Consider the following 24,146-nt stretch of genomic DNA (forward strand, 5'->3'; position numbering starts at 1 on the left):
CATACAGAATATTATATCTATAAAGTAGCAGAAAGTATCCTAAAAACTAAGCCAACATGGGAGTGGAGAAAGGAGATTCTACCAAGAGGGGTGATTGCAATTAGGGATATAGACAATAGGCAAGATTGGACTGGAATTTATTGGAGAAAACTGGCAAAGAAACCAAGGCATTCTGAGCAAATAACTAGAGAAGGAAATATGATAGAATGGGAGGACGCCAAATATTCATTTGAACTGCAGGTTAGAGATTGCCTTCCCTATCTAGGATTGATATCAAATTACAAGCAGAGAAAGAAATAGGGGGGTCCTAAGTGAAAGACCAGCATTGTTAGAGTTTGTAGTAGAATCTAGTACAGACATTGCCATTAAAAAAGGAATAATTAGTAGACCATATAAAATATTGTATGATAACTATAAGAATCAATCAGAGGAGGTTAGAAAGGATTGGGATGAGAGGTTGGATAAACAATTCACAAAGAAACAATAGGAGGATATATGTATGTCTCCCAAATATGACACAAAATGTAGAAGATTTAGTATTTTTGCTTGGAAATTTTTACATAGATATTTGTATACCGCAAGTGGACTCCAGAGAATTTTTCCTCAGGTAGACAGCAAATGTTGGAGGTGTGTTGGGGAAGAAAGAAATACTTGGGAACATATTTTCTGGGAATGCTGTGGTTTGGCAGACTTTAAGGATTCCCTGCAGGATGCATTGTCGAAGATGCTTGGTGGGCAGATTGGTGTGATGAGGGAGATGTTTTTTCCTGAGCTATGATACAAAATCAGAATTGCTATGCATGGTAAGGCATTGCTGTGTCTAATTATGGTGGCTGTCAAAAAAGAAATTACTAGAAAATGGAAATCAGAATCTAAACCAACTATATTAGAAGTAGTGAATATAATAACAGAGATAAAACAACTGGAATTGAGATCTTTAGAAAAGGGTAGGAGCAAATTACATAGGAAAAATGGGAACTGTGGGATCAATACATACAGAGGAGGAATGAGGCTTAGAAGGCAGGACTTAAATGAGCTATGTAATGTCTGAAAATGATTGGGTAGATTATAATTGGTGTATAATATTTGCAACTGAGAGAGCGTCAGTATGGTTTGTGATGTTAAGCGCTTGGAACTAGGATTGTGTTGATGTGTTTTTTCATTTAGTCAGTCAAAATAAACTTTATTGTCATTCAGGTCACACATCTTGTGCATCACAATGAAATTTTGTTACTCCTTCTTAAAGTGGAGGCATTTTCACACATAGACAATTTGTATTACAACTACTACTGACATGGCATACATTATTGTCTTAGACTCCTAACTATACATAAAATTGCACATAAGGGGAAATTTTCATGGTAATCATTATTGCACATTTAGTATTGCTATAAGATACATTTTATATAAATGTATGATTGCCTATATTAAAAGTGATGGTTTAATAAAGATGTTTCTTGTTTAAAAAAAAGTCAGGAATTGATAATTTATGTAATGTTTCTTAGATTGTATGTTATGAAGCAATATATATGAAGTATAATGTTTGGAAAAGTGAGATTGGTAATGCAATTTGATTACATTACTTTTATATAAATGTAAATTTGCCTGTGTCACAAGTGATAATTCAGTAAAGGTGTTTAAAAAAACACAGGCTGATTGAAGTCCCTTTTTCCTGTACTGAGATGCTGAACAATTCGTCAGAACCAATGAGGCTGTTCATAATATTTTCCCGTTCTCTCCAAATTAATTCCAGAAGCCATTGCCAATGTTGCATTCTCATTGTTATTAACCTCTCAGCTGAATCAGAAAAGCCCTACATAAGTATTTCGAGGAAGGCCACCTTCATCTCAACAGCTTCTTTGATATATACAGTCAATTTTGTGAGTTCCAGATGTATGATAAATGGGGTGCTATGTGGAGGGAGCAAAGTATAAAATCCTCTTTATAGTGGATTTGAGACCCTCCTTTAAAAACATTTTCAATCTAGTGTAAATCTAATTTTTTTTCCCAAAGAGGCATTTGCAAAAGTGGTTGTCATGTCATTGTTGGTATTCACCATTGAGTGCTAGGGTTACCACCAGGGCAAGCACAAGCAGGCCACCTCTGCTCTCATCGCCTTGCTGTCAGCTCAGTGATGAAGCTTTCTTTGTTAAAGCTACTATACTTGAATTATGTTAAACTCTGTAGCTCTAAAACATATTCCTTTCATATGTACTTCATGTTTGTTTGTGCCTTTACATCAGGGATTCATTCCACAAATGTGCCTTGTACCAGCAGCTCCTTCTGAGGGTGCTGTCCCATTCCATCATCATACATTCATTCTTTGTTGTTTTCCTCCTTATACTGGTTATATTACTAATCAGTCATTCTTCCCACCCCCACCCATCCCTTACAGGGGTCTGCCTTCATTAATCTTTGGAATTAAAGTACAGAGAAGGGACAGAATTTGGTTGGTGACACTTGTATAGGCACCTCATGTTGGCATTATGACTATGGAGTGGATAGCCTTTATCCAACTACTTCAGAAGAGCCAGTGAGGCTGACTGTCACTCACTTGCAAAGTTCCATATCAGGTCTAATGGAAATGATTCCCCTGTAGGTCTATTATTGCATCACACCATTATGTAAGTATGCAGACCATAACAGAAATCTATCACAGTATGAAGATCCAAGCCTTTCTGTCATATCCACTCCTTAATGCTCTAATTAGGTACTTTATAAACAGAATATTGTTAAAAATATGAATGCCCTTGAACTTAACCACTACTATTCCTGGAACAATAATAAACAATACTTTTTCCCAAAATAATAAACAATTAATACTTTTCCCCCAAGGACACAGTACCTGTCTGAGTAAACCTGCCATTTCCTCGGACATTAAATCAATTCATGGTTATTCATAACACTGCATATAACACTTGGTTTGCAAAAATTAGAATGATACATTGATTATTTTGAATCAACTAACCCTTTTCAACCACAGTCTTGAGCCTTATGTAAGGCAGCACACAGGCAGTACGCAAAAACTCATCCGAGGGTAGGATAGGCAAACCCTGAGGGTTGGGGGTTTGGCACAATAGTTCAGATGTTTGCCTGATATTCATAAAATGCAGGGTTTGATTCTCACCCTTAAAAAGAAATTGGCTAGGCTTAAAATAGCCTGCAAGGGCAGCAGGGTTGCCAGACGTCCCTATTTGGGCGGGACTGTCCAGAGTTCAGCAGTCTGATCCCGAGTCCCGCACTGCCAGTTTAAATCCCGGGCAGCCTCCGCCTTGTTTTCTTTTTTTTTTTTTTGATTGGCCCATATACAGGTATACGGGCCAATCAAAAAAAACGCAAAACAGAGCTACTTCTGTTTAATGCAGAACTGTGATATACCCAACGGACAGAGAGAGCCATGTAGTAGTAAGGGTATTACGCCAGATGAATCCTCAGGTAAACGGATTCCAACTATTAATGTCAATCATTCATCTGAAAATGAGTATACGTTTGATTTTTCACTGTTTCGTGACGTAGATCAGTTTGATCGAATTGGTGCCCATCCGAAGCGACCATTACCAGGAAAGACATATGCTACTATTACTAAATCTAAAGGAACTGCACCTAAAGGTACTGTACATAATACATCTAGCCCTAAAGGCAGGAACATTGACTTGCCTAGTGATAACAGTAAACAGTGTAATTTGGATAATTGTTTATCAGGTGAATATGATTTTGCCACTACAGGAAGGAACAATTACAATTTCGTCAATAATAAAGTACATATTAATAATGGAACATTAAAAGAAATGATTTACCGTTTGGGTAAACTATTACTGACAGCTAAATGTATTAAGGTTGGCAGTGCCTATCTGATGAAATGTATATCATTGGGCATAGTACCCATGGGACAAAGATTTTTTAAATATCCCATGGGACTGGCTGTGAATAATGATACCCAAGGAGAGTTTAATGCTTTATTTAACAGCTTTGGGACCAGTTATATGAACTTATTGATTAAAAAGAATGACGAGAAATTGGTACATGTTGTTAATGAAATTGAAAAGTTAAATACTGTAGTATTGAATGATGTTCTGTTCCCCCAGTGGAGAGATTTGTATACAAAACAATACAAATTAGCTGAGAGTAGGGCGGAAAAAAATTTTGAAAGGAAGAGTAAGAAAATACAGCATGATGTGGAACAGTACAGTCAAAATAGAGCATATATATGGAAGCAGGAAAGGTTCGGGAATCAGATAGAGTATACTGACAACAATGGAGAGAGTTATAGGGAAAGAGGGTCAAATTTTCAAGGGGGTCGGTATTTTCCACCATCACCGAAGGGGAAATTTCAAAGGAGGCATCACCAGGACATATGGTAGTTAAAAGTAAGAATGCTATAGATAATGGCCAAGATGAAACTGTTGCACATTCTTTTTTTAATAGTGAATAATGTGTATGTATGCATATGGACGAGGATGAATCTATTAATATTGTAAATGAATATAATGATTTAAAGGTATTTAATTATACCAATATCAGTATCAAAGATGAACATTTTACACTTTTTAAAAAAGGTATGAAATTCATTCCCACAGTCAATTTTGATATAGTAGATATAATTACTGACATTAAATTATTTAGTCGGAAGATGAATTTGGCCTTGATGTTTAATAATAAAATTGATAGTAGAATCAATGTAGAACACAATATTCCCAAAAAGAAAAGTATATTTATACCTGTAGGGCATAAAATAGTGACAAGTTTTGAAGATATAACTTGTCACGAAGTATACAAATATAAAAAAATGGTTAAAAATAAAACAAAGATTGATAATTTAACTATTGATGAGAGGAAATACCTAAATGAATTCATGAAGAATAAAGATATCCGGGTGATGAAACCAGATAAGGGAGGGGGAATAGAGTTATTTAATACTAATGTTTATATCAATGAGATACAAGCTATATTGATGGATTCTGGTAACTATGAAATAATATCTATTAATGAAATTAATATAAGTTACCGGAAAATTGATCTGGCTATTGAAGAATATGTTATTGATAAGAGGATATCTGATGAAATTTGCAATTTTATAAAGGTGGATTATCCAGTGCTGGCCATGATAGCTGGCATTCCGAAAGTTCACAAAAATATTAAGAAACCCCCGTTTTGTCCTATAATATCAGGGAGTAGATCAAAAACATTTAATATTGGAGTAATCATTGACAAATGGGTGAAACCTATCTATAGTAAGATACCTCATCTTATCAAAGACTCATGGATGTTTTTGGCACACCTTACCCCTGATAAATGGAGAAGTAATCTTATTTTTATCACTATCAATGTAGTTGACCTATTCTCATGTATCCCAAGGCAACAGGGTTTAGATGATTTTTGTACAAGCCTGAGGAAATATTCGGATATGAATTGGGACCGGGTCAATTTGATTACAGATATGATTAGTTTAGTGTTGGACAATAATTTTATTTATTATGAAGCGGAATATTACAAACAAACAAAAGGTGTTGCAATGGGGGCCTCATGTGCCCCCATGTTTGCTAATCTTGTGATGTTAGACTGGGAAAACCAGCATGTTTTCAATGGGGAGTACTATAAATACATCACATACTATACTAGGTTTTTAGATGATATTTTTGTTCTGTGGAATGGACCAGTAGGGATTATCCAGGACTTTATTGATTATATCAACCAATCCAGTAATTTCTTGAAATTCACTTATAAAATAGAGACTAAAGGTATACCCTATTTGGACACGTACATTAGTCATATGGATGTAGGTTTTCAATCAGAAATCTACAGGAAAAGCACATATTCAAATGCATATCTGGAATATGATAGTTGCCATCCTAAATATATATATTTAAAAACATTTTTAAAGGTCAGTGCATTCGGGTGGCCCGAATGTCTTCTAGCTTGGAGATTATGAAAAGAGAAATAGAGAATATTACAACTATGTTTTCAAACAGAGGATATCCATTGTTGTTGTTACAAGATGTATCAAATTATGTGATTAAAGAATGGGGGAAAAATATATACCCGTATTGGGTATAGATTTGAATAATATTAAGAAAACCACTAATACAGTGGAAGTACATCGTAATAGAGCATGTGTTTTGACATATTCCCCGTATGTGAATGATATAAAAAACATTATTTGTACATACTGGAATATGATATTAGTAGACGAGGAAGTTAAAAAAAATTTTGGGTGATGCACCGGAATTTGTTTACAAAATGGGTTTGAACATAAAATGATACTTGGAAAGAATGTCGAGGTGTAATAATATTGTTAGAGATAGAAAAACTACTATGAAATGTAGGGTGTGTAACCAGTGTGGGTATATTAGTGAGGAACGGGGATGCAGATTGAATGACATAAACAGTACCTATGTAAAATTTGTAAGAGGAAACTGCAACAGCAGGTATATAGTATATTTGGCTAAGTGCACGGTATGCCCTGCATTTTACATAGGGAAAACTGAGAGGCAACTCAGGAAACCGATATATGATCATATGTATAGGATCAAAATAAGGGATACTAAAAATGCACTTTACAGACATATTAGTAAATATGGCAATTCGCATAATTTTAAATTTGCTATTATTGATCATGTACTGATATCCCCTCGTGGAGGAAATTTTAAGGCACTTTTGGATAAACAGGAAAGTGTTTGGCAATTTTTAACAGATGCCACTACTGAACCGGGCATTAATGACTTCATTTCTATTAAAACGTTTTTGCAATTACAATAGTAGTAGTGTATCAAGGACGTTAGGGATTAACGTTGTAATAGTAGAGAGTAAGTATATAATATAATTTACAATATTAGATTTTAGTATAATATGTGTTTGGCTCAGTTTTATATTTTGCCATCTCATGATTAGGGGTAGCTATGAATTTAAGATAAACATTAGAGCAGGGTCATATTATTAGTGATGTTAAATTTTCTGCATTTTCTGTATTTTAACAGTTATAATTTTATATAGGTTATATAAATGTATTTTTATAATGTTTAGTATTTATAGAACACACTGTATGATAGATTGATGAGAAGGGGCGATCATATTTTAGACATTTTAGATATTTTAAACAATTGCTACTTTTTAACAATTAAAGGTGCAATGTAAAGAGTTAAATATATTTACTTCTGTTATCACAGAAGTTGGCGCCAAAAATTATTTAAATGTATCAGTATGGATTGTGTCACCTGGTCTGATGAAGTCTGCATTGCACAGATGAAAGCGCTTACCAGTTCTTGGATATTTCTATGCTGACATGAATGTTTTGGCAGATTTGTATTTATAATAAATTCTGTTATTTCATCCTTAATCGAGTCGGGTATCACTCGCAGCCTTTAAAGGAGCCAGGACGGAGGTTCCGTCTACACGTTTTGTATTTAAGGTGCTGTTTTGCTAAGCTTGGTGGATATATTTCTAATGGTAAACGATTCAGCCAGTGTGTTTTGACTCCTCCTTACTGTTTCCACCTCATCTTCTGTAACAACTTCCAATTTCCTGATCCTGAGCAAGACTTTTTGTAATAGGAACTTGTTTAGAAAGTCCATGAATTTGACTTTTCCTGTCAATCCTCCCCTGCTTCCTATAACTGCTCATAAAAACATTTAACACAACTTCCTAGTGTATAGCCTGGTTTCTCAATAATCCTCCTTGTCCCTTGATGTATAATCTTGCAAATTGATATTTCCTGTTTTTGTTGCCTTAACCTTAGAACTTAATGCATTTATGGTTTAGATGTTATTTCAAAATCAGACATGCTAAGAGTTCTCCTAATCCGGTCAACCTCTTACCCTAGCATTTTTACATGTATTATTCTGTGACTGCTGTACTGTGATATGTACCTCTACACTCACAGGCTGATGTCACACACCAGATGTATGGCTTATGTAAGGTTTAGGCTTTAGTACTCCAGCCAGATGTCAGTAGCAAAAACCCATCTGTATGGAATACTGCAACAGTGATCAGTAGGACATCTACTGATGTCTTTCCATATCACTGTCACAGTATTCTTTACATTAAGGATTCACTGCCTAGGGCAGCCCGACGTCCAGCCAGTATACCAAAGCCTTAGGTTGGTTTACGGTATGCCATATGTCACACATGTGCTCCTCTTGTAGCATAGGGCATAAAGGTGACATCTGGATATACCATCCTCTGAACAACTTTGCCACCAGTCTGAACGCCATCTCTTGATTGTCGAGCTGAATACCTACATTCCGTTGCTGATTTCTGAGCAGTTGCAGGTAAGTGCCCCATTGGGGTTTCCTTTTTTTACTGGTCTTTTGCTGCTTGTGAGGTTTCATGTCATCCAAGAAGGGTAAATGCCAGTGTGAGAGACAGATTCTCCGTTAAGACCACCACAAACAGTGTCTATTTTGCCTTGGTGCCTCGCACGACCATACATCCTATTCTGTCTGTCAGGCTTTTGTACCTAAAACTTTGTGTAGTAGGCTTTCTTCTTTGGCTCTGTATCTTGAGAATCAGTGACTTAAACTTCTTGCAAAGGATACTATGGAGGGAACTTCCCACCCCAAGAGACAGCCATCGGGTAAGAAGAAGGCTAAGAATCCCAGGCTGGAATCTCCCATTATCTAGCCTCCACTGAACATTTCTTGTGAGGTTAGTGAATGGCTGGAGGTTCACCCAGCTTTGTTGTCAGATTCCTCTTCTGTGACTGTGTTGGATGGCTGTGGGGGATCTGGCTTTAAGCATGTTCGAAAAGGCTTTGCAGATGTCCATTTCATATGTTCAGGGGGAACCATGGTTGATCATTTCCAAAGATAAAGCATTGAAATAGAGCCTGACTTGAAAGCTTTGCATTTTATTGCTGCTGCTATGTGTTATTTTAATAAATTGTGTATGGTGTGTGCCTGTTTTTTCTGCTTGTATTTAGTACCTTGCATTTCAGAATGCTTTGGCAACCCAGAGGCTTTATTTTGAGATTTTAGTCAGAGAAGAAGTTCCTACTACTGTTATTGAATGCTGTCCTGGGTCAGAGCCTTCCAAGTTTTATAAGGCAAATGCCCCATTAAAGAAAAAACAAAAAAAATGAAACCTGTTTTTCCTGCCCCTAGGGATCCACAGAGTGAGTGGCAGGCCTTCACTCGGGGTTTGTTTAATGATTTGATGGCATTAAAACCTCCTCAGGGGGTTTCTGTTCCAGCTCCCCCTTGGTCCTCTACTCCACTTAAAAGACCCAAGGAACAGGATTCCTCAGCGGGAGAGCGGGATTTGGGAACCTCTTGTTTACTTTTCTCAGATTCCTTTTCCTTGGGACAATGGGTCAGAGGAAGAGGAATCTACCAGTCCTGATTCTCCCTTTGAAGAGATTTCTTTGTAGGGACACAGTCTGCAGGATGATGGAGTTTTTTTTAAATGGGATTGTGCTCATGTGTCTGAGGTCCATAAGATGTATTATAAGTTGCTGCAGATGGAATCTCTTAAACCTTCTGCTATTCCTCTTGTTTTGGCTGCTTTGTTGGATGTGTTTTCCAATGTTTCTGAAGTTCCTGATTCTCATCCCCCTGCTTCGAAGAAACATGTTTTATAGGGCGCCTGAGGACTGTAACTTTTTGTACAAATGTCCTGCTGCTAACCCCTCAGTGGTGCTGAGCCCTCTGAAAAGCTCTCTCACTTGCTTTCTTCTGATAAAGACAACAGAACCATGGAAAGGCTAGGTAAGAAGGTTTACACCTTGGCTGTCTTGGCTTTTAGGGCTGTTAATTATTAGACCCATATGTCCAGCTATCTCAGGCTTCTCAGTTTATTTCTGCTCTTCCAGATTCTGAGGGTAAAACTTCTGCTCTTTCTCTGTTAGGGACTTCCTCACAGGTGGTTCACCATTCCATCAAGTGTAGTTATGATGCAGCAGATGCCTCTTCTAGGGCTGCTGCTTTTGGGTCAGTCATGGGGAGGTACTCTTGGCTTTGGCTTCAACCATTGCCTGATGATGTCAAGGCTAAGTTGATGGATGCCCTTTATGAAAATAACCCTTGTTTAGGGAAGCTGCTGCTGATTTGTTTAAGTCTCTTCAGGATAAGGGGAATGCTTTACAGGAATTCAAATGTGTTTGTTTCTCCTGTTCCTGTATTTCAAAGAAACTACCCCAATAAGCCAGCCTTTGTTAGCATGCAATCTCACCCTCCTCCTAAGGGCTAAAAAGGTGGCAAGCAGACTCCTTCTGCTAAGTCTACTCAGACTTCAGGGGCTCAGAAGTTTGCCTCTCCAGATAAACCAGGTGCTGTGTGAATATCCATTTCTTCCCAGTCATGTTCCCTTCCACTTCTCTCTCTCTCTCTCTCTCTCTCTCTCTCTCTCTCTCTGCCTCTTCCTGTTTGGCTACAGATTACTCAGAATTATTGGGTTCTTTCCATTATTTGCCAGGTGTACTTCATGGTGTGGAAATCCCTTCATCCTTTTATGGGCATCCTCAACTTCCATGGGAACAACTCTCCTTTTTTTCCCAGAGGTGCTCTGGGACCTTTTGACTCCAGGTACTATTCAAGATATGCCTGTGTCCCAAAGGGGAGGGAATTTTACTCCAGGATGTTTCTAGTACCCAGAAAAGAGGGTACTTGGAGACCAGTTGTAGACCTCTCTCATCTAAATACTTTTATGAAGGTGCCCACTTTTTGAATGTTGTCCCTTCAGATTTTGTTTCCCCTTTTGCTTCCTTAGGCTTAAATGGTGTCTCTGGATCTTAAGGATACTTATCTCCATATTCCAATCCATCCGCTTTCAGGAAGGTTTTGAGTCTCTCTGTTGCTTCCTGGCATTTTCAGTTCTCTGCTTTGATCTTTGGCCTTTCTACTACCCCAAGGTATTCACCAAATGCCTCGCTCCTGTGATTGCTTTTTACAGGTTCATAGGTTCATAAGTTGGTACTAGGCTATTGGCCCTAGGACCTATACAAGCCTAGCCATAACAATTTCCTGGCTATTTCTTCCCACACTATTTACTTCCCTGGACCCATGTCTAGCAAAGTGACTGAAGTGATCCACGGGGTGAATTTCCTTTCTCCCATCCAATCATCAAGATTCCTTTTGAAGAGGGCCAAAGAGGCACTCTGCTTGAAATGTATGGGCAATCTGTTCCAGAGTCTGGGGAGTTTCTGGGTCAGGAGCCTATCCCTCCAGCATGTTATGTTTATTGTGATGACACGGTTTGGATCCCAGATGATCCAAGTATTCCCTACTTGGACAACCTGCTGTTTCAGGCATCCCCTCCAGAGATCCTGTTGCCATTTCCCTTCTTCAGAGCCTGGGGTTCACAATAAACTTATAAACTTCAAAATGTCTTTTCTGACTCCTTCTTAGGACCATGTTTTTCAAGGTTGCAGGCTTCAGACAGTGCCTATGCTGGCATCCCTGCCTCCTCCAAAGGCCTTAGCTGTCATTTCCTTCTTTCAAACTCTTCTTCCTCTGGCCTTCATTACAGTCACGGAGCTTCTGAGAGCTTTTGTATTCATGGCATCCACCATCCCTATGCTTCCTCTGGCTAAACTTCACGTGAGAAAGTTTAAGTAGTTCCTGAAGTCAGTTTGTCTTCAACATGCAAATTCCCTACAATGTGTAGTTCCTGCTCTACCTTATTTCAAGAAGGAACTTCACTGGTGGATCCAGCAGTTGTCTTTAAGTCCAGGGCTCCATTTTCATCTCCCTCTTCCCTCTCAGGAGCTGTTTACAGATGCTTCAGACATGGGATGGGGAGCTGCTTTTGGCTCCCTAAAAGTGCAGGGGTTGTAGTCACCCCTTCAACAAAAAGAGCACATCAATGACAAAGAGATGAGAGCTCTTCTTCTGGATCTTCAGCCTTTTCATCCTCTTTTTCTCCCCTGGAACTCTCAAGGTATTTACAGATAATACCACAGTGATGTGGTATGTAAACAGATTGGGGGGGGGGGGCAAGATCTTATCTTCTTTGCCAGTTGGCACTCCTGATATGGGATCTTGCTGTCCAGTCTCAAGTGACTCTTCAAGCAGTTTATATTCCCTCATGTCAAAACATTGTGGAAGATACTCTGAGCAGGTCCTTAACTCTATCCCACAAATGGATGTTTCACAGGGATGTGTTTCTGGATACTGTTCACCAATGAGGTACTCCTCAAGTAGATAGTTTTGCTTCTCCTCTCAACAGACAACTTAATCTATTTTTGTCAGAGTCCCAGGTCCACTGTTGTGGATGGTGGACGCCCTCTCTTTTTCTTGAAAGGGGATGTTTCTTTATGCTTTCCCTCCCCTTCCTCTCATTCCAAAAGTTCTGTTCAGAATTCAACAGGATGCTCCCAAAATCTTGTTGGTGACTCCCTTTTGGTCAAGGCAGCATTGGTTCCCTCTTCTTCTGCATTTAGCCAAGGGTAATCATGTAGTCCTACTCACACAAGACAAGGGATCTCTAATCCATCCCCACCTGTCCACTCTTCAGCTGACACAGTTGGTGATAGGATTTTGATTCCACATAGACACCTTTTTTCTGAGGACATGTTTAGGGTCCTGCAGGAAGCCAGGAAACCCAGTACTAGGAAATCCTGCTTATCCAAATGGAAGAGGTTTTCTGTTTGTTGTCTCTCTCATAACCTGGATCCACTTTCTGTGGATGTTCCTTTGGTTCTCTCTTATATATGTGAATTGTTCAATGCTGGGTTGGCTTATTCTTCTGTTAAGGCCCACTTATCAGCTGTCTCTGCTTGTCTGCCTTTATTTCCTCCTTTAGCTTCTAAATTTGCATCTAAACAATTCATTAAAGGCGTACTTCATATTAGGCCTCCCAGGAAGCCCGTTCCTCTGGTCTATATTGAATGTTCGAACATTCAAAATTCCAAATCTCATATGGTCGACACCATATGATTGGATTTTTGAATGTTCGAACGTTGTAACAGAGATCTTCAGACAGCATGGAATTGGAAGATTTTCCTTTTCTGCACTGTAGTGCGATCTCAGAGTTGGTATATTTAAAGAGCAGGGTGGGGGTGCAGGGGGGCTTGCTCCCCTGCTTAGAGCATTTAGATTGGTGTTTTGTGCAGTTTGTTTTTATCAGATATTCGAACTTTTGCAAGTTCGATCATATGGTGTCGACCATATGGTAGTCGAACTTTCAAACATTTGAGTATCTAATATAGACCCGTTCCTCCTCCCCCCTGAGATCTTAATTTTGTTTTGGAGAAATTGACTTAGGCTGTTTTTGAGCCTGCAGCTTCAGCTTCCTTGCAGCATTGCTCTTGGAAGACTGTACTTCTGTTGGCCCTTACTTCTGCCAGACGGGTGTCTGAGCTTCAAGCCTTTATGGCTTGTCCTTCATTTTTGGTGTTTCATAAGGACAGGGTGTCCTTGCATACTAATCTTTTATGCCCAAGGTGGTGAATGAGTTGTCCCTTAATCAGTGTATTCATTTGCCTACTTTTTTTCCCTTTCCACAATCTGCCAGTGAGGGTGCTGCACACTTTGGATGTGCATCGACAGCTCAGATATTATTTGGTTAAGACTAAGTCTATTAGAAAATCTGATCAGCTATTTGTTTCTTTTCATCCTAGGTCCCTAGGTTTAGCTGTTTCCAAGCAAACAATTTCTTCTTGGATCTCTCTAGCTATTTCATTTTGCTATTTTTCATGGTAAGAGCCTTCCTTATTCTATTAAGGCTCATTCTACTAGAGCTGTGGCTTCTTCTGCTGCTTTTTTCAAGGCTTTGGATACTAACTCTATTCTTGAGCAAGCTACCTGGACGTCTGTGTATACCAAGCACTGTAAGTTGGATGGATTCTCCAGAGCTAGGGCTGCTTTTGCTAGGGTCATTCTTAATGGTTTCCTAGAGGGCTCTGCTATTCCTTCCTCCTCCTAAGTTCCTTCTTGATCTTTGGCAGTCTTCCAAATGTTAAGAGTACTGCAACAGTGAAATGGAAGGACATAGTACAGTTGTGTAAAGTTATACCATAATAGTAGATGTCCTTTCCTTCACTGTTGCAGTATTCACTCCCTCCTCCCCATGGTCCATTTCTCTTCTGGACGTACTGGTTACCTCTTGGTTTTCCCAGGACTGGTGTTTCTACTGGGGCTTTGAGTTCTGAGGATGGTACGTCTAGACATTGCCTTTATGCCCTACGGTAGAAGAGAAGCATATGTGTGATGTACAGCATACCTTAAAGCAACCTAAGGCTTTGATATACTGGTGGGATGTTGGGCTGCCCTAGGCAGGGAATCCCTAATGTAAGGAATACTGCAGCAATGAAAGGAAGGACATCTACCATTATGATAAGATTTTACACAACTTTACTTTATGGCAAGTGTTTATACAACTGTGTTTTATCATCTACAGAATTCCTTAGAACCATCCTTATAACTATGCCATCCAACTATTTGTTTTTAAATTGTTCCCTTGGCAAAATCCTTTCAGAAACAAAGTGATACTTTTCTATATCACTTCCTTTCTGATTCACTGCAAAGGCTGCTTTGTGCCTTTCTGACATCCTTGTGTTAAAAATGAGTAAAATGTCATTTTTTTCCCTTTTGAGTTGCCCTGAGATGGTTGTATTTTATTTATCTGCATTTGTAACCATTTATGACGAGCCCTTACTTCCATTGTGGAGAAATAGATACAGCTTAGCATGCACATCTTCAGAAACATAAACTGTGAAAGCTCCCCCAGGATGATTCACCGTGAAGCAGATGAAATAGGACAATTGCAATTTAAAACATCTTCTCCTATACAGCTTCATTATATTACAAAAGCTGCTCTCCGTTGCCTTGTTTCAGATAAATAATTACAGTCACACTGCATTCATGTTTATTGCTTTGCTAGCGGCCCACAGTTTTGACCAAATACTTCAAGTTCATAGGCGAGGGAGTGGACCAAGAGAAGTCTAAAACCTTCACCCAAAGTTATTGTGGGGATAAAAAAAAAACATATGGACTCTTTCAAGTCCCAACTCTTCTCTCATCAGAGCAGTATATTCTGCTAACATATCATTTTATTTAAAAACACAAAGTACTACTAGGTGTATAAATGAAGTATGTGGCCAAAAACACAAGTAAATACTACACAGCAAAAAGACCAATACTCCAGCCATAGGCAAATAAATCTCAGTCCATCCAAATTGAAGTAAAAACAGCTTTAATCTTCCATAGAACTCAGATAAAACAAGGTTAGCGCTTTCACGGTTGTATCACACCACTTCATCAGACCATAAAAATGTATTGCTGTGGTACCATATAAATATATTCAGCAACTAACTACAATCAATCAATACGTGAGCAATTATTCAATCAAGAACTAAAATCAGCACATATCTTTATTATGTATACTTTAAAATGCATCTATTAAACTTCATAGTTACAAGCTAAAATAACAAGTGATATTAAATGGTAAAAAACAGGTACAAACACCTCATTTAATGAACCTCATATAAAGTATAGATCCAAACACATACATCCTGAATATTTCATTTAGAGATTTAATTTAAAAACTTCATTAAAAAAGGGCCCTATTCTACAGAATGGGCTTTATGGGTATCCTTTCATTAAGACCTTTCCCCTCTGTCAGCCCTCAGTCTAATTATCCATCTAGTTTCAGTGGTTTCTGTATTATTTATCAAGTCACCACCTCTTTCACTAGGTGAAACCTGTTCCATTACTTGAAATTTAAATAATTGTGACTGTCCATTCTGAACTACATGCTTAGCTAAAGCATTTGTCAGTGTACCCTTCTTAATGTGCAAAAGATGCTCACGTATACGGAACCTAAGTTCCCTATTCGTCTTACCCACATAAAACGAAAAACACACTTGACAGACTGCTAAGTATATCACATTTTTACTATTACAATTGGCCTCTACTTTAAATGTGTATGTACAATGTGTATCAGGATGAATAAAATTGCTACTCTGTTCAATAAATTGGCATTGATTACACTTAGTGCATGGTAACGTACCTGTTAAAATGTCTTTCTTGTCCTTTGGTCCTTGTGGGTAGTTTCTAATCTCTGGGTCTTGGATTAAAACCGGCCAGTACTTCCTCACTGTATCCGTAACTAAGTTACTGTTATAGCATAGTGTGCTGGCATCCTCACTACTTGACTGTTTACTTTATCACTCCTAACTGACATATTAGGCCTAGATGAAAAGTAAGGTTTTCCAATATCACTTCTATGTGTAATACTTTCTGTAATAATACTATCCAATTTACTATTTTGTATGTAATTTGTATGAGTTCTCTGATGCCAAACCATTGACACCTGTTATAAATGGAGTATCCAAAATTCATAAGCACCCATGCAGGCCCCCACTAAGACCCATAGTATCAGGAAGAAAGTGGGTGACAGAACCTTTATCCATTTACATAGAAAAGAATTTGAGACCTATAGTGGATAAGAATCTCTATGTTTTGAAAGATACTAAGCAATTTCTTCAAGACTTGCATGAATTCATGGAAAGTACAGAAGAGGACAGCACTAATCTGATATTAGTAACAAAGGATGTGTGCTCTTTATTTACATCAGTACCAAATACTATTGGTGTAGACATGTTAAGAGATTATCTGTTAACTGATGGTACATGTGATCATGCGAATATAGATTTCATCTGTATGCTAATGGATTTAATTCTGAAACATAATGTTATGTTATTTGATCATAGACTATACTTACAAAAGGAGGGGGTGGCAATGGGTACCCTGAGAGCAAACAGTTATGCAAATTTAGTGATGGCTACTTTGGAGAAAGAACATATTCTAGGAAAGTGGAGTCAAATCGTCTTTTATAGACACTTTGTGGATGACCTCTTATTTTTATGGAGGGGGAGCTATGAAGAATTGAGATTATGCCACTTAGAGCTGAATAATAGCACACATTTTTTAAAGTTTGAAATGCAGTATTCAGAATGACAGTTTCACTTTTTAGATCTTAATGTAATGAAAATGAAAAAGGAGAGTTTACCATGAATATTTATCGTAAGGACTACCACAGTAATACACTTCTCTATAGAACCAGTATGCACCCAGGGTACATTTTTGACAACATAGTGAAGGGACAAGCCCTTAGAACCATGAGACTGGTTGCAGAGGAGAGAAGTTTTGAAGAGGAAATAGGAAATCTGAAGAAGAGGTTAAGTGACAGAGGTTATGGAGATAGTAAATTGGATAGTATTATTACAGAAAGTATTACACATAGAAGTGATATTGGGAAACCTTACTTTTCATCTAGGCCTAATATGTCAGGTAGGAGTGATAAAGTAGTGAGGATGCCAGCACACTATGCTTATAACAGTAACTTAGTTATGGATACAGTGAGGAAGTACTGGCCGGTTTTAATGCAAGACCCAGAGATTAGAAACTACCCACAAGGACCAAAGGACAAGAAGGACATTTTAACAGGTACGTTACCATGCACTAAGTGTAATCAATGCCAATTTATTGAACAGAGTAGCAATTTTATTCATCCTGATACACATTGTACATACACATTTAAAGTAGAAGCCAATTGTAATAGTAAAAATGTAATATACTTAGCAGTCTGTCAAGTGTGTTTTTCGTTTTATGTGGGTAAGATGAATCTTAGGTTCCGTATACGTGAGCATCTTTTGCACATTAAGAAGGGTACACTGACAAATGCTTTAGCTAAGCATGTAGTTCAGAATGGATAGTCACATTTATTTAAATTTCAAGTAATGGAACAGGTTTCACCTAGTGAAAGAGGTGGTGACTTGATAAATAATACAGAAACCTCTGAAACTAGATGGATAATTAGGCTGAGAGCTGATAGAGGACAAGGTTTTAATGAAAGGATACCCATAAAGCTCATTCTGAAGAATAGGGCCCTTTTTAAATGAAGTTTTTAAATGAAATCTCTAATTGAAATATTCGGGATGTATGTGTTTGGATCTATACTTTATATGAGGTTCATTAAATGAGGTGTTTGTACCTGTTTTTTACCATTTAATATCACTTGTTATTTTAGCTTGTAACTATGAAGTTTAATAGATGCATTTTAAAGTATACATAATAAGGATATGTGCTGATTTTAGTTCTTGATTGAATAATTGTTCACTTATTGATTGATTGTAGTTAATTGTTGAATATATTTATATGGTACCACATCAGTACATTTTTATGGTCTGATGAAGTGGTGTGAAAGCGCTAACCTTGTTTTATCTGAGTTCTATGGAAGATTAAAGCTGTTTTTACTTCAATTTGGATGGACTCTGATTTATTTGCCTATGGTTGGAGTATTGGTCTTTTTGTTGTGTAGTATATCTTTTTATTTAGGGTGGCCATGGTGGTGCAGTGGTTAGCATTGCCGCCTCACAGCAAGAGGTTCTCTGGTTCGATCCTCGGCTGGGGTGCCTTCTGTGCAGAGTCTGTATGTCCTCCCTGTGGTCACGTGGGTTTCCTCCGGGTGCTCCAGTTTCCTCCCACATCCCAAAGACATGCTGTAAGTGGATTGGACACCCTAAATTGGCCCTAGGTGTGAGTGCGTGTGTGCCTTCTGTGGAAGGTTGGGCGCTGGGCTGGCAACTCAACACCGTAAAACTCCACTGCCAATCATGAGCGGACAAGGTGATCCGCTGTGACGACCCCTAACCGGGAAAAGCCGAAAGAAGAAGAAGAAGTATATCTTTTTATTTATTTCACACAGCCCCCAGTTAACCCCCCTCAGCCTTTTCAGGAATACATGTGAAGTCTAAGCTTTTGCATCTGCTTCTGCCTTTTTCAGCCACAGTTTTATCCTCTAAAAGTTCCAACATTGCTTCTGAGGTGATTATTCTGTTTCACCATCTTCATGCCTTCATCCAAATCCAGTAGCTGTCAGAACAGGGACCCAGGCGGCCTCTGCTGCTTCCATTTTATTTTAAATCTGACCTTTTAATACAGTTCTTACATTGACTGGAATCTCTCTTCTTCTGTGCTGCCTGTGATCTTTTTAGTGAGCAAATATTCAGTGTTCATTTCCACTCAGTCTTCCTTAGTATGGAATTCAGCCTGACCTCATAGTAGCCCCAAACTCCTAGAATCACAATTCTTTTTTTTTTGTCATATGAAAAAACAATAATATTAAATACTACCACCAGAGCCTGGGTTGATTCTGTAGTGGCAGTTTTAGTCTCGTAACATTAAAATTAATTGTATTCTTTGAAGGAGAAGGAGCTGTACCCAAACAATCCTTGCGTTCCTGTCCCGAGAGGAAGTCTAGATTTCTGATTGTATTGACCTGGTGCATTGATTTTGTTGCACTAGTTAGCATAAGCATTTTTCTGGTTGCCTTGCCCTCTAGTGGTAGAGAGGGGTTATTGCTGTTTTGCTCTCCCAGTGACAAAGGGCATAGAGATGTGCATGTATCCCTGCTTGTAGCAGCAGTTTGGTTGTTTGTTTGTTTATTTATTTATATATATATTTGTTAACTGGGTAGTGTACTCATCTCAATGTGTCATAGTAACTGCCGGTGGGAATGGGAATTTGGAGTGGTTTCTACTGATTCACCTAATGATCGTACCCAATTCCCCAGCTGACCTTGAACATTAAATTAGTTCACAGTGTTTACAGTTTTGCTGTTTTAAGCACACATGAATTTGATGTATGTAAATGTCAGATTCCACAAAATTATTTTGGTTCTATTACTAAAACTGAAGCTTTGTTTTCTCTCTTACCTCCCACAGATGTCCTCCGCTTTGACAATACCTACAGCATTCTGCACTCCAAGAAAGTGAACTACTCAGTTGAGGTCCTCCTTCCAGACAAAATGTTAGAGGCACAAGTTACAGAGGAAGCGCAAAACAATTTGTAGTAAATGCAGTGTACATTTCCAGAGAATGGAGCTCCAGCCTGTGCGACCATGGATTGAGGTCTGGAGGAATGCCAATAAAAGATTCATTATCAACTTCTGAAAATACTTGTGGGTTACATGAAGGCCTGCTGCTTTTACTTCAGTGTGGAGCATTTTGTGAATGAATTAATTTTGTCCCACTAAAAGGAGCATTCCACCACATATCTTGGTGTTTGTGTCACAAAAGGCTCAGATTGGAGAGCAAGCTAGACATAGAGAGAGCTGTCTGTTGTTACTTTGTCGTATTACCTGGGAACATTAAGTTCTGTAGTAATATCAACTAATTCATCATTGAGATTGATTTTAAACCTCCCTGATTTGCTATCCTAGCTTCCCCATTCTTAATATTTTTTCATGCCGTTTATTAATCCTTACGTTTTTTTTTTTCAGTTTACTTTTTAAAGTTGCTATCTATGCTTTATTACTTTCTCATCATTCAAACAGCACAGTGTATTACCTCCATCTTTAGTTCCAGTTTTCTTCATCCAGTTTCATTACTCCAGTAATTAGGTTGTGGTCTTTACCCTCATCAACTATTCTCAGTACCCTAATTTTATTCTTGTTTTACCGTATTTTCCGTACTTCCACTCTTAAATACTCTGGACTGACCACGTGGTTTCTGGTATAATAATGCTAAATTCTGAGTGATTCATGTAAAAGGAGCTCTTTCTGTTGGAAGTACCTAATTAACAGAATGTAAATGTTTAGAATGTATATGGATTTATGGGACTCTTGTCAGATTTTTGAGAGATAAATGCTGACTCTTTCTAAATTGTAATTAATAAATTTTAAAATGTATAGAGTTTACAATAATGTAATATAATGAAGGCAGTATTACAGCTGTGAGGGCTATAAGCCTTCTAGGTTCATAATGTTGCTAGTGCTGGACAAGCAGAAACTATCAGCCAGAATGATGCATCTGTGTCTCTCATTGTGTGTCAGTTTTTGGATGGTTTTTAAAATCAGAATTTATCCGGCTAGCAGCAATCCATTAGTAGTTAGACCAGTAAACATTATTCTTTCCCAGTGCTATCTCAAAATCCATACTGAGTAAGGAAGATTTTTTTTCTTCGCATTATTGCACATTTGCCTCAGATAAAATACATCTTGTAGCCCTTTAATTTACAGATTTTTCAGAATTGCTACTGACTCTCCATTTTTATGTTCTTCCTCCCTTGTGACTATTAGGCCCTTATCTCCTAATGATGAATTTGCTCCTCTGCTCCCTGTGGACAGCTAACAGCAGATAAAATAGACATAAAACTGGAATTGTGGCCATCATCTGGTGAGGTTAGGAGACTGTGAATTCCCCTAACTCTCGCCCCCTGCTGGTTAGAAAACATAGTGCAGTGTGCGTGCTACACTGAGCCAGAGGCATGTCCATGCTGCTGTACACCTGTTATAATGAGAGTGGTGTGCAGTCTTTGGTATTGTTGGGCCCCCTATATCCCCGTGTATGTGGCCACACCAATGTATTATTCCTCAGAAAGACACTGCCAATTCCTTCCCCTGCTATGGGTGAGCTGGCCTCTTCAGTATCAGGACTGCCACCCATACTGCTCATGAGGGGTACAGTAGGGCTCATTCCATGGAGATGGTGTGGTCTTCATTTTTTTTTTTTACTCTTGTAATTAGCAGATTACAAGTATGGTTAACAGATATAAATGTGTATGTTTTTGTTACAATCTACATATGCATAAGGAGCACTAAAGGAGGGTGGCCTTTAGAGACATTTCACTCTTCTGTACTGGCTGCATTCAGCCAGAGATGGCTTTCTCTGAATTGCAGTCATCTCTGACACAAACAGTTGTTGCACACATCATTTAAAGCTATCATTTCTTTACCAATAGGAACAGAACACCAGCTGTGGGTTTGGTATAATGGTTAAGGTCTTCACCTCATAGACACAAGTGACAGAGTTTGATTCTGATCTCAAGTTATTGGCTAAACTTAAAATTATCCCTCAAGACAGTTAACATAGTATTCCCCTGTGCATGTGTTTATCTGTAATTTTTTTTCACAGTTTTTAGAATTTTCTACAAAACCAAAAAGTGTCCTTTCAGTCATAACTATAGCTCACATAATAAAAAACAAAAAACAAAAAAAAAAAACTCAAGTCTGGGTTTTCCCCTACACAACTATGTACACCATGTAAGGAGTAAACCATCCTGCTCTTCCTATTAAAGGGCGACAAACACACACCAGTAAGCACCATAGACACTTTAGGTCCCCAGTGAGCCACCTTTCAGTAATACTTAGAGGTGCTTCACCCCCTGACTTCCCATGTTGTAAATTTTGAAAAACAAAAAACTGCCCTTAGAGCATCTTCTTCTTTGTTGTTAACTTGCAGTAAAAAAAAAATGTTTAACATAACCTTTCTGATCTCCACCACCTCACCCACACATACTTAAAGTCCAGACTGCCATAGCCATCTTCTTCTCCAGCCTTAAGGCATACCTTGCCTATCACAGGAAAAGGGTAAGCACTACAATTAACGTTCTGTTATGTTTCCTTTTTCACTGTATTTCTATAAGCATTTCAATAAATTGCTATACGTTGGCTATTTCTTAATATTTTCATTCCGGATTTCAGATTTGATGTCTAGGGCATCCCATTTCATGAAGAGCTATACCTGAAAAGGGGTCATTTGACCAGTGTATTTAACCTGCTAACAAATTCAAATAAAGTAACTATGGCTCCATCATTGCACAATTATCTCTGAACGATTCATAACTGCATTTGCTTTGAAAATATTAATTTCTAAGGAAGAATGAGAATCGTAGTGCCACTTTATAAGACAGTGTTGATAAGACTTGAACTTTTAAAATTTGAAAAATAAACACCCAGAACTCCTGAGGTTACAATTCTGCATATAGTTTGTTGAATAAAGCAATGTGGGTGGGAGAGTGGCCTAATGGTTAAGGTGTTTGCCTTACAAACACAAGGTGCAAGATTTGAGTCTCACAAGGGATAATTGTCTAGGCTTACAATGGCTCGCAAGGGCAGTTAGCCTAGTACTATCCTATGAACCTATGTAGCATTCTATATTTAATTTGGTGAATAAAGCAATGTAATTTATCATCAGTTTTGACACCAGGCTTTCAGTTTAGCCATTTCTTTGAATTATTATGTGAGATGCTTGTCAATTGCATAGAAAGAATTGCATTCTTTTGTACCCTGTGAGATATTTTGCAACTTGAATTATGAAGCCATGTATCTTTACAAATGTGACATTTTAATTACATGTGATTCTTGAGTTAAGAAGAATTTGGTGTTAGGTTAACAGTGTCATGGTATTTGGGTGTTGACATATCTAGGAAACAAGAAGATGAAGTAGCTATATACCCTTTTTATCAGTGCTAGTCTTCCTCACAGCTGTTATCTTTCCATTGTGTAGTCTGCTTACATGAAGTTGATGCTTATAATTTGTCTACGGTATATTGCTGGCAGTGATTATAGTGTTTACTGGCTGAAAATAATCCCACTAATTTAGGTAGCAAATGTTCTTAATGCAGTGTTACATGTAACAACATGTTTATCTGTGCATAAAAAAGTCTGGTATAAAATGTAGGATGAATATTTACTAAGTACAAAGTTCATCTTTGTTCTGGGGAATAAAATATATGTTAATTTAAATAAATACTGTGAACATAATCCTGGGTGTTTTATTGTGTGTCCTAACTGCAAACGGCTAACTGGGAATGTGTCTTTTATGTTACTTTTAGGTAACTATCTATGCAAAGAACCACAGAGCAAGAGTTAACCTAAGTAGGAATTTAGTGAACACTTGGTAATATTGCAAGCACATCTCCTATAACGGTTATTTCCACATTCACCAATTGTATACTGTCGCGAAAACCGATGACGTGGGTGTGGTATATTGAAGATTTACCCACAGTTGGTGTGGTTTAATCATGAGGACAAAGCCTGAGTGATTAACCAAAGGCAACCATGGGTAAATCTTCAATATATCACACCACAGAGTCGGTTATTGGTATTATACAATGATATTATTTAAGAAATAACAATTACTTACTTTTCTTAAGGTAATGTCTTCCTCTTTTCCCTTGATATCCTAGAGCATTGCTGATGTACTGCGCATGTGTATGGGACTTGCATTCCGACACTTTCACAGTACACCAGTGCTGTGTAGGAGGAAGCAGTGGAGAAAGGAATATTTCTGTTGCTTTTTTTTTTTTTTTTTTTTTTTAACTAAAAAAAAGAAAAGAAAGAAACCTGGAGGCTTTTAACATACAGGGGAGACAGAACAGAGAAAATAAAAGAATAATCAGATATGTTTATTTAATTTTGTATAACATACC

At 38.0% G+C, this 24,146-nt stretch overlaps 1 protein-coding gene across 3 annotated transcripts in view; it reads left to right on the forward strand.

Moving 5' to 3' along the window:
* SEC14L2 (SEC14 like lipid binding 2) overlaps positions 1–23,478 on the forward strand; it is a 749,750-nt gene extending 726,272 nt beyond the window's left edge. For all 3 annotated transcript variants that reach the window (XM_044065622.1, XM_044065631.1, XM_044065638.1), the window contains one exon: positions 19,658–23,478. In XM_044065622.1, the coding sequence (XP_043921557.1) occupies positions 19,658–19,785 (128 nt within the window). In that variant the 3' untranslated portion in view covers positions 19,786–23,478. The remainder of the gene's footprint in view (positions 1–19,657) is intronic.
* The last annotated feature ends 668 nt before the right edge of the window (positions 23,479–24,146 follow it).

This window comes from Protopterus annectens, chromosome 1.part0, assembly GCF_019279795.1.
Source record: "Protopterus annectens isolate FY-2018-M chromosome 1.part0, PAN1.0, whole genome shotgun sequence".
NCBI classification, from domain to species: domain Eukaryota; kingdom Metazoa; phylum Chordata; order Ceratodontiformes; family Protopteridae; genus Protopterus; species Protopterus annectens.